The 14,217-nt window shown below is 47.2% G+C and overlaps 1 protein-coding gene across 1 annotated transcript; it reads right to left on the bottom strand.

Moving 5' to 3' along the window:
* Positions 1 to 1,862: 1,862 nt before the first annotated feature.
* On the bottom strand, positions 1,863 to 13,236 carry LOC144118453 (carboxylesterase 3-like). Its single transcript, XM_077651392.1, has 5 exons — positions 13,160 to 13,236; positions 11,508 to 11,926; positions 10,824 to 11,011; positions 4,362 to 5,819; positions 1,863 to 2,039 (listed from the first exon to the last, which is right to left on the bottom strand). The coding sequence occupies exons 1-5, from the start codon at positions 13,179 to 13,181 to the stop codon at positions 1,901 to 1,903; spliced, it is 2,226 nt and encodes a 741-aa protein (XP_077507518.1). The 5' UTR covers positions 13,182 to 13,236; the 3' UTR covers positions 1,863 to 1,900.
* Between the last annotated feature and the right edge of the window lie 981 nt (positions 13,237 to 14,217).

Genomic DNA, 14,217 nt, shown 5'->3' with positions numbered 1-14,217 from the left:
GGCTTTAGCCTTCAAGAGGGAAATTTCGTCTCCTGCAGGAAGCGGTGATTCGTAGTATTCATTCGAGGCTGAAATCGTTTGTGAATGATTGTGTACAAGTAAAGAATGATACAATATTATATAACAACGCTGTAATCCTTATGATATAAGCTTGGTATAAAATTTACTAACATTTATATAATGATAATAGACAAAATATAGGCTTTAGGTTAACATAGACGCGCATTTGAACATTGCAATCTCCCTGCGCTTTTCATGTATAACGGGAATGAAACCAAGCGTTCCTGTATTCGCTTCTCACGAGGTTATTTTTTGACGCCTGATATTAGCGTGAGGAGGTAGATAAACCAGTTTTTTTGGGTGCAATTTTCCTCTAAAATTCAACCTTGACCCTGTCTCTACTTGACAGGTATGCTTGTTTCTCCAAGTGCCTCGATATTCTTCAAGCTAGTGGTCCTATTTGAACCTTCGCTTTTGTGGTGTTCGAAATATGATTCAGCAGCTGATTCAGCACATTCCCAACACTATTGTAGTTAGCTGTTCCACACCTGTCCACCTGTTCCACTGTGCTAATTTTTCTGTGATGAACAGCTGGTTCAGCCCGTGTCGCCTCCCTTCACTTTGTGGGTGTGCTATTTTCTGCTTTTTGCTTAGTGGCCGACTCAGCATGTGTTCCACTCCAGCTTTCAGTTTTCAGTGGGCTAAAGCTTTGATCCTTGCTGAACGCCTGGCCTACAACAAAGACGGTTTGGTGGGCTCACCGTATGCCTTATTCAGGAGAGTTAGTTTTTGTTTTTGTACTTTTTTGTGGGAGGAAGAGGTATTTGTGACACATGAAGGTGGTTTACAGAGCTCAGGAAATGCACTAGTCGCAGAATCGTTAAATTTCTTCACAGAGTGGGTCCTGTGAGATAGGAGTACTGTTTATTGGACTCAGCAACTGCATTAGGCGTATAATAATAATAATAATTGGTTTTGGAGGGAAAGGAAATGGCGCAGTATCTGTCTCATATATCGTTGGACACCTGAACCGCGCCGTAAGGGAAGGGGTAAAGGAGGGAGTGAAAGAAAGGAAGAAAGAAGTGCCGTAGTGGAGGGCTCCGGAATAATTTCGACCACCTGGGGATCTTTAACGTGCACTGACATCGCACAGCACACGGGCGCCTTAGCGTTTTTCCTCCATAAAAACGCAGCCGCCGCGGTCGGGTTCGAACCCGGGAACTCCGGATCAGTGGTCGAGCGTCCTAACCACTGAGCCACCGCGGCGGGTCATTAGGCGTATGACCAGTTCGTTTCTATTAGGCAGGTGATGATGATGATTATTATTATGAATTTTTATTGCGCAAGGGCGTCTATGGCCAAAGAGCGCCATGGCTCAAGGTATTTTTCGTTTGCTCAAGGTGGGGTCAAAGACCCATTTTCCAAGCATTTCACCCTAAACAAGCCGAGCACGAGACCAGGGGAAAGCTTGTACCCATTGTATCACCGGTGGGTACCCGGCGGCACTGGGGATCGAACCCCGCACCTCCCGCATGCGAGGCGGATGCTCAAACACTCGGCCACCGCTGCGGTTTATAAGGCAGGTGAGGACAGTGATGGAATTTCTCGCATCATCTTCAACCGCAGAGTTCGCATTCTAAAATATGGGGGCATCATCTAGCATATTCTCAGTATCTTTATAATTAACCTAAAAAGCACGCATGAACGCATAAAGCGGCAAAAGCGCGAAAAAAAGAAAATAATACCCGCGAATATCTGAACCGCGTTTTGAAAAAAGACTTTCCGTGTATTTATACGTTGAAAAGATTGGGCAACCTTAAAATACAGTGAGCCCAATGGGATGACTTGCAGCTCCTGGTATTTCTACACACACATGTCCTTCGGGCTAAACAAGTTCGCTCTACGTCACAAGTGCATCGATGACCTCCCGTGTGATGCGACACTGCTCCTTTCGCAGCTTTGTAGAAGAGGTAGCGCTGGAAGTGCCGTTTAGGACCATAACACTGTTATAGACGCCGAAGGGCGGCCAATGTAGTACCCTGCAATGTAATAAAACGAGAGAGGAAGTCAGTATTTTTCATCTCGCTTCGGTCGAAATGACCGACCTCTTCCGTAATCAAAACAACACACTTCCATTAATTGCCAGAGTCATGCGAATATGACACATAATGACTAAATTCCATACAACAGAAATACGTATACAAACAAGTTTCAGGCGGTCTGATGAGTAACTATTACGTGTATGCTGGTGCACTGCTCTCCTACGAAGCGTCATTGCATTTTCTTCAAAGCTCTTACTCGCAATTTCGCTGTCTAACAATAAATGATTTAGTACCTTATTTTTGCTGACAGGACCGTTCATATCTAAGCTTGTTTCGCGTGTCTGAAACTTCGCCGTTGAAAAGAGGTTTATCGCTTGCCCCGGCCGCGTTTAAGAAAACGAGAACTCTCTAATCTTACACGTTCGAAATTGCAAGCAAGCTGTGAAAATCCAGCGCACTGGTTAGTCCACAATCTGGAGGTTCTCGAATCGTCACGCCACGTGTAGTCGCAAAGTTAACTGCGCACAGCTCTGCTCGATGGACTCGGAATGCAGCCGACTATGCTGCCACCGTAACACACAGGCTACGCTGAAGTCTGCTAGCTTTCGGAAAATTTCACTAGAAATGTCTGGATTTCTATTTGGTGTTTCATAAATGGTATAACTAAGGAGCTGTGGCATCTTGCTTCTCTCACACTCTTTCTGCCTTTCTTCCTCAACAGTGGACAGGTGAAAGCTCTAAAAGCACCGGCTGAACACGTAGAGTTGCTAAAGAAGGAGATCACAAAATATCCATGCGATTTATGCTGTGGTGTAAGCGTTAGCATTAGAGTCCACCTGGTGTTTGCGTCTACTGTACTCAGCTTCAGTTGATAAACAACGCTGCTTGTAGTGTTCACCCTCCGTTCGTCGCTTATGACGCTTTGCCTTCGCAATGACATCCCTGCTGCGCTGAACAGGAATCCCCAGCAAGATTTCGCCCCCCCCCCCCCCCTCTTCTAAGCCGCTGCAGTCCGCTGTGCTCGGCGTGCCCGTCGGGCTTCTGCATCGCTGAACGAAGAGGTAGAATCTATCCCTGGTCCTCAACTGTCTGTGCCTGTTTAAGCTGGGATCGTTCACTGAACAACCTCAGACACAGGATTACCCTCAGTATAGGTCCGACCGCTTCAAAGTGAGAAGGAGACCATGTGTCCCCACCACGCTCTCCACGTCTGACTGGCCGCCGCGCCTCCTCCTCTCCATGTGACTCCTCTCAGCTTCTGTGATTGGCCCCTCTCCTCCTCTCCACATTTCCCCACCCTCCTATTTACATTCCATTCTGCCGTCTCAACCTGACACTAAAGGGTAGATTTTGCGAAGATGGCAGTAGGTAGGTACGTAGGCAGCAGTGTGAGGCCTAAGATGGACCTCGCCCGTATCATTAAAGTATCACGGATATTTTAAAAGACGGCAGCAGTAATGATAACTCAATAAAAAATTACAAAGCTGTCCTGGTGCCCGAATATGTCATACCAAACTATTGTCAGAAGAAGAAAACACGTCTCAAATATTGCAGTGCCAATCGAGGTGTCCGTTCTTCCTGAATCCTTCTATACGACAACGAAGCGTACTCTACGCTGGAACCAGCTGAAGTCAACATGGAATGCGTCAGTGTGTCGCTGTTACTGTCATTCTCAGGAATACTTCGCCTGCATCCCTACAACCCACTCTATTGCTGCTTCGTAGACCTTCTATTTATTGGCAGCGTCGGTTCTGTTATGGGCTTGACGAGCTGCGAAGTTTCCTTCGCTTTAGGGTAAAGGCTTCCCCACAGCCTAAGCCATATATATTACGTTTGCTTGTGGCAAATTCACCGTCCCTGTCAATGGCGCACTCACCACCTGTAGTATGCGGCGTAGAAGTCTGAGCAAATATTGCAAGGACTAAAAGAACAATAAATGTAGTAGTTATCAAAGCCTGCACTGTGGTGTGTCCTTTTCGAATATCATCCGCGCTACTCCATCAAAAAATTCGTTGTCTTTTAACACATACAACTTATGTAAGAAGCACCATGACAACGGCCAACATTTTTCTAAAACGCCGTTGAGAGCTCTCGAGCCTCCCACCGCCCTTCGCACCTTCCAACATTTAGAACCTCAGAAGGGTCCCTCATGTGTCCACTCATTCCTCTCCCCAAACTTGTGCAAACTGTGCACAATACCTATATCCTTAGCTGAATGCTACGCTCCGCTAAAATCAATCCACATTTTCTGCTGATGTATATCATGAACAAAATTTTGCATAAAGCATATTCACAAATATATTCATAAAACAAACTTACCCCTCTTTCGCAAACGTCATGACCTCGGTCAAGACCTGCTTTGGTTCAAAGCCGCCAGGATCGACGCTAATGTAGAAGTAAACAATGCCTCTTTTATCATTAGTAGCAATTGCCAGTTCTACTAGTGGGCAGTGGTAGATGGCGTCGACGAGAAACTGGCGGATTCCGGTGTAATTCAGGGTCTCAAGTATCATTTCTGGCATCGTTGAGAGGTCCTTGAATACCTCGCTTTTATTCGCACTTGCGAAGACTTGGGTTACGCGAGCGAAAATCCCGTCCAGTTTAGCATCTTCCGGTGTCATATTCTGATTCTTTATCAAGGTGTCCACGAATGCAAGACTGTCTTCTTCATTGTATCCACAAAGAATGCTCACTCCCTGCAGTGACTGAGTGATGGCGTTGCTAACGGAGGAGCCAAACGTCAGCGGTGTTACGTCCCTGGAAGGCACGAATTGCAGTGGAGGTGGAGACCGGCTTATCGCCACGACATCTTCCCAGTTTCGGCTCCTCAGGCAGCTCAGAACGTTGTCGACGTTAGCGGTGGCGTCGCTGCACGCGAGGCGCTCGGCTAGGGATAACACGTTGTCCATTCCGTTCCGCGGTAGCAAAGACGTGGGCGACAGACCGTGCAGTATGAGCTGCTGAAAGTAAGGCTGGGAGTCTAGGCTGCTAAGAAATACCGCAGAAAGTATCAGTCCACCTCCGCCGAAGCCCAGTGCGACCATCGCGGTAGAGTTCCCGTGGAAGGTGGCGATGTTGGCACGGATCCAGGAAAGGGCGACAGAGACGTCGGTGAAGGCTACGTTCCCGGGTGCTGTTTTGGAGGGCGAGCTCAAGTAGCCCAGGACTCCAAGCCTGACGTTGAGAGCCACCACAACGATGTCTCCGTCAGCGGCCATCGTGAACCAGAGGTGCTCATAATCTTCCACGCGTCCAGTATGGAACCAGTCCGAGGCCAAGGCGACGACGACCTTCTTCGGCGGGTCTTTATAAGTGCAGATGAACGGCGCCCAGATGGATAGCGTGAGGCAGTCCTCGGACCCTTCCGGCTTGGATCCGTTAAGCGCCAACTGGGCGCACGGCGGGCCGTGTGCGTAGGCGTTGAACGTGCCGTTGGCGCTGAACGTCGTAGCTGACACGGCTGGACCGAAGCGGTTTTTACCCGCCGTGGAAGCTCCGTATCGTATTCCAAAGAACTGTCGGACCGAAGCGCGGGAGTAGTTGTTCTGAGCACTCTGGAATCCGAACACTGTGCCCCCAGGCAGTGCCAAGGCGAGCTGGAGGGATGGATCGACGCAGGCCGGCAGGTTCGTCACCGTAGGGTTTTCAATGTTGGCCCAAGGGTCGAGCGAGGCGGACACCTTCTGGCGGCGGTAGCGTGGCCACAAGTACATGAGAGCGAGGGTGGTGATCGCAAGGATTACGATGATGGACACTGCGACGGCTACCCAGCTCTTCCTGCAAGGACAACGGGGGGCCATTTCCACTCAAGCTTTTCGACGTTCTGCCATGTCGTCAAGTTAAAATAGTGACACATTTATGAGCATATCTATGAGTGGGCGGTATGAAGGGTAACGTTTGTCTTTGTACAATGTCTTTCCGAAGCTTCTTTTAAAAAATGGTGCGCTAACGAGTCCTGCAACGGAAAAGTTAATTCACTTACAGGCGGGGTATACCCTCTCTCCCCTTTGCGAATTCGCACCAGGCGTGGTATTTGCAAGTTTCGCCAAGACGAGCTGGGCTAGGACATAGCATCGATTTTATCTTTCAGCTCTGAACCAAGCACTAAGTTCGAAAACACCAGACTGGAACGTAATTGCTACAAAATTGTCACCCCTGTACATACTCCTGGCTGACAAAAATGTTACGTTTATTGCTAAAATAATTATTCCGACCGTGGAAAGTAATTGGCCTTTCGTGCATGTCGAGTCAGAGGAACAAAGCATGCAGCAGGGTAATGAAAGGGCACGTAGGTGGATTTCTTGTGAACACGAAGCAAACAAGGTGGGCCTCGGGGAACTTGCCAACGTTTCGACAAGAGGGCTGTTCTTCGCCCAAACGAAGAAAAGTCCTCTTGTCAAAGCATTCACCAGAAATGTTTAATTCCTAATCATCAGGCTCGTTACCTCTGACTCAGTTTTGAAGTACTTCATAAAGCGGGTTCACAAGCGAAAAAAAATGTAACAGCGCATGTAACAATGGACGCTTCTGTCCTTCGATCTGATATTAACCAAGTTTCGGAATGGCGTAAATCATGGCACACGGAACTTAGCATTATTAAGTGTAAACACATGGATGTTTCTCGACGTAACACTGGAATAGCCACTTACGGCCTCAATAATACTCCTCTTGAAACTGTGTCTTCGTATAAGTACCTTGGTGTGCACATAACTTCTAATCTTTCTTGGAATCTGCATGTGGAATTTATTACTAACAATGCTAACCGCATGTTGGGGTACCTGCGTAGAAACTTCTCTCTTTCTTCTACTTCAATAAAATTTCTCCTTTATAAAACACATGTTCGGCCTAAATTGGAACATGCAGCATCTGTCTGGGACCCTGACCTGTCATCATTAGCATCTGATATCGAATCTGTTCAAAACCGTGCGTCATGTTTTATAGTTTCCAATTATCACCCTACCTCCGGTGTTACCGTTATGAAAACTACCTTATCATTGCCACTGCTTTCACTCCGCAGAAAAATTTCTCGCTTACGCCTATTTCATAAGATCTATTACTACATTCCTGTCCTTAAGAGCCGGCTTCTAACTACCCCTACTAATGTTTCAGGCCGCATTGATCATGTTCGCAAAGTAGGTGTTCCGTCATGCCATATTAAACACGCTTTTTCTTTTTTTGTCCCCAACACTTCAGACAGTTGGAACCATCTCCCCAGACACATTTCCGACACTACTAACCCAAGTTCTTTTAAGACTGCCCTATTTAATCTCTATTTAAAGATTTTAGTCAGTTTTATTTTGCGTTCGTTTTCGCTGTCTTATTGCTGTATGCCGGAAATGTTTTTCTATTTTTGGGATTTGTTATTTTTCTCCTTTGCCTTCTATTGCCTTATCTTTGTGTGTTTTGTTTTGTTCATTTTTTAGCCGCGTTGTCATTTCTTCTATTTGTTTTTCTGCTGCACTGTATCTTACTCAATGTATGTCTTTCCCACTCCCCTCAATAATGCCTTCGGGCCCTGAGGGTATTTGAATAAATAAACAAACACTAATATTTTATTTAGAGATAGAAGTTAGTGGGTTTATTAGAAAACGAAAACTTGTTACTCAGACTCACCAAAAACCTTCAGAGTTGTGGAAAAAGCTAAGATTTTTGGTAGGAAGTCAGAGACTAATTCAAGTCTGGCGATTTCACGCGCGTACGATTTGAGCTGGGCCAAAAGTGCAGGTCACAAAGTTCATCGGTAATCTCTGATTGGCGAAAACAACGCAGGTATGCGTTTACTACCCAGCATTGTTGCCTAGCGTCGCTGCTTCGTTTAGATGCGCAGCTGTGCTGCCTCATACATACATACACTTCTGTCGGAACTCATGGGTCCCGTAAGAATGCATGGGAAGACAGCGCGAGACACGGCACCCGAAATTTTAGCATATTGGAATAGTCTCGCTGAATAATTCCATGTGATATACCTCAGTTTCTCAGAACTTTTATAGTTTAGCATAATATAAAGGGGGAATATGTTCGCTTATTAGCAAAGAGGGGACGGTACATGCGTACCTGCCGTGGAAACACAGGACCACCTAATTCCAATATGTGTTCCCGGTTCGCGGGGGCGTAATTTTGGTCGGAAATGCGGAACTTCGAAGCTGTTTGATCCGCGTTGTGAAATAAATGTAAACGTGTTGGTTTCTCTATAAATACTGATCATGAATACTATAGCCGGCAGTAAAACCTGCCGCCCGATCCGCTCCCGACACCAACCCAAACCCACTGAATATGTCATCTGCAGAGCGCATTTTCACTCAAACTGCCGCGCCCAGGACAACCCTAACGAGACAGTTACGAGCGCCACCTTGCCTATTAGAATAAAGTGAGTGTTTAATTATTGCGTATTTTAAAAACTTTTGGTTTAATTCTGGTTCATTTCCACTCTACGCTATTTTTTCGTATATTGCGTGCTATATTATTTCGAATTCTGTGATTGTGCGTGAAATGTTGAAATTCTGCTTTTACGCTACCAAGTTGTGTTAATCCTGCTTTTTTTATCCATAAAATCTCGAGTTTCCGCAAGGATGACCATGTCCTCCTTGATGATGATGATTATGGATTTTTATGGCGCAAGAATATCTATGGCCAAAGAACGCCATGACACAAGGTATTTTCGACTTCTCAAGGTGGGGTCAAAGACCCATTTGCCAAGCACCTCACCCTAAATAAGCCGAGCACCAGACCAGGGGAAAGCTTGTACCCATTATTTTACCGGTGGGTGCCCGGCGGCACAAGGGATCGAACCCCTCACCTCCCGCATGCGAGGCGAATGCTCAACCACTCCCATGTTTTCCTTGGTATCTCGATGTATAACCTTACAGTCTATAAGAACATGCCTAAAGTTTTAGTGCGAACGCGCTACCCCAGACGTATTAACCCCAGTTAAAATCTTGTCATCTTGTCATGTACGCGAGAGGTTGCTCAGGAAGAACAGTGTAGGTCACACAATCCCTACCGATGGATGTGATAGAAACAGCCACCTGCCAATGCTGCAGTGGCGCATCACTTAACCGCTGCGCCACCGCGCTGGTAGTGGTATGAGGACTCGCCGCGATCTATGAATGTTAAGTAGAAAATGACAAGTTCTGCATATACGGGCATTAACCCACTAAAGCTATCGCGTCATACGCTTAAGGCGGAGCTTTGGGATTGGGCTGCTGATCCCAGGGTCGCGGGTTTGATCCCGGCTATACGGTGGTATTATTTCGATGGAGGCGAAATACAAAATCGCCTGTGTGCTGTGCGATGCCACTGAACGTTAGAGAGTCCCGGGTGGTCAAAATTGCCCCGGAGTTCTCCACAACGGCTTCGCTCATTGCCTATGCGCCGCTTAGGGACGTTAAACCCTGCACTTTACTTTTTTTTTTCATCCACCTCGTGTCCATGTTTTTACTATACAAGTACCTTAAAGGAACACTGAGGAGAGCACCATCCAATTATTTTTCTCTGTAGAAATTAATTTCCTGGCTCTTCCTGACCGTGTTGACATTTGTCTGGAACCAGAAGACTAATTTATCACCATGGAAAAATTGGATTTAAAATCCCCCCTGCCTACGAATCCAAACTCATGACCATATAGTTTCTAAATATTACCTAGAGGGAAATATTGCGCCACCGTCTATGCGAGTTCCTTAAAGACACTTAATCCATTGCGGCGATGCCGAGAAGACGAGGTTTCGTGTTTGGCTTGGCCAGTGTGAAACCGAAAACGTGTATTTGTCTCGAAATTGGTAGCTGTCCTCTGTGAACAGATTAGGTTATTCACATACTGCGGCTTCCACTTCTTCACTAGGTTTAACGCAAGTGAAAGTACGTTGCTAGGCCGGCATGGAAAATTTCGCAGCATTTCTTCGAATTTTGCCTCGAGAGGAGTCGTACTGTAAGGCTGAATCCACGTGTTATGCCTAGCAATAGCGTAGCCAATTAAGAAACAATCTTCCCGGCATTGATCCGCCTTTCCATGGTTGATGAAGTGTATAGAGCCGCCAGCTTTCCCTCTAGTTATATTAAGAAACTCTATGCTCATGGCATCCTGAACGAAAAAGACTGACTGCCACCGTTTAGAAGTCAATGGCGGTGCAGCGTAGCCTCTAAGATCCGTGAAAATGATCAGTGTCGACGCTCGCATCTCTAGGCACATGCCATCCTTAACGATAAGGACTGGTTTCCGCCATTTAGAAGTGAATGGCGGTGCAGCGTAGCCTCAGAGATCCGCGTATGAAATCGGTGTTTACGCACGCATTTCACTTACGAAATCAGCCGCAGGCGGCGACACCTGTATTTAGCATTTCGACCTTTTTCAGCTTATAAAAGCTCTGTTTTCGATTGGAGCGGCGTCGCAGTGCAACCTACGTAGCACCCCCAAGAAACTCCGGGAGAGGACAAAGGAAGACGAGAACAAGAGAGGAGAAGCAGGAATGGAGAGGAGAGAAAGCAACTGAACCAGGAAATTTCTCTATTTCCAGCTCGTCCTGAATCGCCCGTCTAGGAAACCTAAGCGCAGTTAACGACTCAACAAATCGCATCATCAGATACAGTATGAGAAGACTGAACTTTACGGAGAAACCATGCTAGTCGACCCTGGCTTCCTGGTTGCATTCTCTCCGTTCTGTATGATGGTTCAAAATGCGGAAACTGGTCGAAAGCTTTCTGTTAAGAAATTACGAACACTTAAATGCGTTCTACGTTAGAATTCCGTGAAGGGACGTCTATTTCTTCAGTGGAAATTTAACTTACGGGGATATGCTGGTTTGGGCTAGAGCTGACGAAGATTTGGAGAGGAACATGGGATACAAGGCGCGAATAGGGCTGATCCCTGGCGTTGATTTGGTTGCGGACGGAGTCTCCCGGGTGCCCACCGCTGCAGACAGCGTCTCAGGGGACATGTTTTCGATGTCGTTTTCAGCGTTCCACTCGAATGGCACCTGCGGAACAAGAAGGAGCCCCCATGAGAACGGTTAGATCTTTACCTTCTAGTTACGACGGTCACCCAATTTCGTTGTCCAAAGGGAAGAAGCCTGTGTCGGAGAGAGCTGTAATTTTTGAACGAAATTTATGGGCTCAACTTGACCGCGTTCTAGCGTCTGTCGTCTTTCTCACACGACCTCCTTAAACAGGGACAGAGCACTGTATAGCACATAACCAGACTAGCACATGACGATGACGTTTGATGTATTTTTTATTGATTGATAAGTTAATTATTACTATTATTATTATATTTCCCAGAGTCTTAAGAGATGACGGGATACCTTCATTTGCATTGAGGCATGTGGTTCACATCGGGCATGAATGTTCCAGCAGCTCGGCTCAAGCCGGTTATACACAAGGTAAAATACGAAGGTAAAATACAAGGTTATACGAAGGTAAAATTGCGAAAGGGCTGGCTGTAAATGACTAGCGCAACCGATTGAATTTGCTAACCTCCTGATCCTCCGGAAAAGGGCACATGTCGGTCCAGGTCTCAAAGGGTAAATTAGAGCCTGCCGTGAACAGGTGGGGCCTGGGCGGCTCTGCGTTCGGCGACTCTGAGCTTTTGGCCATGTTCGATTCCGGTGATGGCCTTTTCGCTACCGGTTTAAAGGAACCCGCAGGAGACGACGAGCCAGACTTAGGCTTGTGTCCAGCGGAAAGAGGCTTCTTTGAGGTGTTTCGTTTTGGGCTCGGAGATTTCGAGGAAGTGGGCTGTTTGAAGGCCCGCATCGCCTTGGGCTTCATCGGCTTAGGCTTAGAGTCAGGTCTTGCTGCGGAGCCAGGGGAAGGGGACCTTCGTCCAATCTCTCTAGGAATGGGCGTAGCTGCGCGTCCAGAAGATCGGCTCGGGGACGCTGGTGACGCGGAGCCTGTAAATTATCATAATAAAAAAAAGTGAAATCTCTTGCCCAAACCAACAAGTTTGGCCAAGAACCAGCTCCGACAGTAAGCTCAAGTTGGCGAGGCATATTGTCTCATGAAAGAATCTTTTAACTCATTTGATTTCGTGGAAGAAAGCGGAGGGGATAAAAAACGGCTTGACGTGAATGCCGTCCCCTTTTCGTGTAAAGTAGCAGAGCGTATGTTCCTAAAGCGGCATATATCAAATCACACAACAATTACTGTCACAACATCACCGAGAAGAAACGTTTCCACATTGAAAACAGGATTAGCATTGAGTATTTTACAATTTATGTAGTTGGCATAGTTAGGCTAAAGGCAACAATAGACAGCGGCCTGCGTTGTGTCGACTGGTTTGTACTTTGTCAACGCGCTGCTTTTACGTTACGTCACGAACCATCAGTTTGATGAAGACAAGAAATTTATGGTAATTAAATACTCTCTAGGGTGTTTTTTTCTGCCAGCTGTGCATTAATAACAGGTAAGAAAGAAAAGACGGCGAAATTCGCATGTGTGCAAATTAAATTCACCGCGTACTAAAAATGTGAAACATGTGGCATTCAACCATTCAAGTATTTTGAGTTCGCATTCAGACAAACTTGAAAGGCTGGAATGGAACATGAAAGGTGGAAGAACATACCGTACCATACCATGCCATACCAATCCATACCATACCGTACCATGTCATGCCATGCCATACCGTACCGTACCGTACCGTACCATATCATGCCATGCCATGCCATGCCATGCCATACCATACCATACCATACCATACCATACCATACCATACCATACCATACCATACCATACCATGCATGCCATGCCATGCCATACCATGCCATACAATACACGATGCCGTGCCATTTCGTGTTCCATGCCTTTAAAATAATCTGAGTAACCATCATGACTGCCATAACCACAATAAGCGTGGCCATATTGACTGCAGCACAAGGACATCTCCCAAACGATATCAAATAAATCGGCCCATGCTATGGACGCGCCCTTTATTTCCCCAAGACCTCCCTAACGTTACCCTCTCTCACCTTCAGATAAATTATCGTTCCCTTTGATATCCACTCCGTTTCTAAAACAGCACCGCCATTGCTAGCCGTTGCACTAAGTGGCGAGCCTCATCTCCAGCTGCCAGACAGGAGAATTCGCGTCCACTTCCAGCCAGTACTGGAAAGCGTAAGGAAGCAAACCTGAGCGACGTGCCGGTTCCATGAATGCCTGCAACGGTACGGTGGCGTTTCTGGGGCCGAGGTCTTGACTCGATGATGCCGCGTTCGGAGTCGGCTCGGGGTCGTCGTCTTCTTCTCGCCCAGCAATGTGGCTCGCGTACCGACGAGCGCCACGGGCTGCGTCGCGAAAAACCTCCGACAAAAAATAACGCGGCGATCGGTGGTCGATGCGAAGGGAATTCGAGATATTGAATCGTTTCCATAATATGCGACACTCCGCTGCTTAGGTTACGCTTTCTCTATTTTGCTTTGCAATTCACACAAACACAAACTTTTCTTTCAATTTCTCAGATTTTATTGCACTTCAAATCGTTACTGTTGCTGCTTGCTTCCTTTCGTTTCTGCAGACAGCCGTCCGTTTTCCGTGACGCCGTTTCTTCGACGGATCTTGTCCTTCTCCTTGAGGAACGGCAGCCAACTCGTTGTCGGCACCACGTGTCCATCTTTCCCGCGTGCTCAGCGTGCGTGAGCGTAGCTCTCGCTTCCCCTCTCAGCCTGCACGTGTTGCTTCCGTCTTACGCAAGATTACGTCACAGCTACGCTCGTATTTGTTAGCGCGATGGCGTTAAAGCTCCCGTTGAGCAGAAAATTCGGCGGCGTCGTTGGCGGCGTTGTGAGCGCAAAATCCCCGAAGAAGGTGGGACACATAGGTCACCCGACCTTGTGGCGTCATGACAACCTGACCACTAGAGGCTGAGCAAACTCACCCACAGGGACCAATGTCAGCTAAATTAAGGATTGGTCACCCGGGAAGGGCAACGTGGGCCGTACAAGGCCCACTGCTGGGAGCACCTGCCATCGCAGGGCAATAGCGCATCGCCTAACAGCTGCACCACTGCGCAAAGCGTGCTACGAAGGCTGCCAGTGATTTATATGAATGTAAACTCGAGAATGGCCAGTTCCCCATGACCGACCGACCGACCGACCGACCGACCGACCGACCGACCGACCGACCGACCGACCGACACACACACACACACACACACACACACACACACACACACACACACACACACACA

The sequence above is a fragment of the Amblyomma americanum genome, chromosome 2 (assembly GCF_052857255.1).
Source record: "Amblyomma americanum isolate KBUSLIRL-KWMA chromosome 2, ASM5285725v1, whole genome shotgun sequence".
Taxonomy (NCBI): Eukaryota; Metazoa; Arthropoda; class Arachnida; order Ixodida; family Ixodidae; genus Amblyomma; species Amblyomma americanum.
This window is presented reverse-complemented; position numbering and strand designations above follow the sequence as displayed.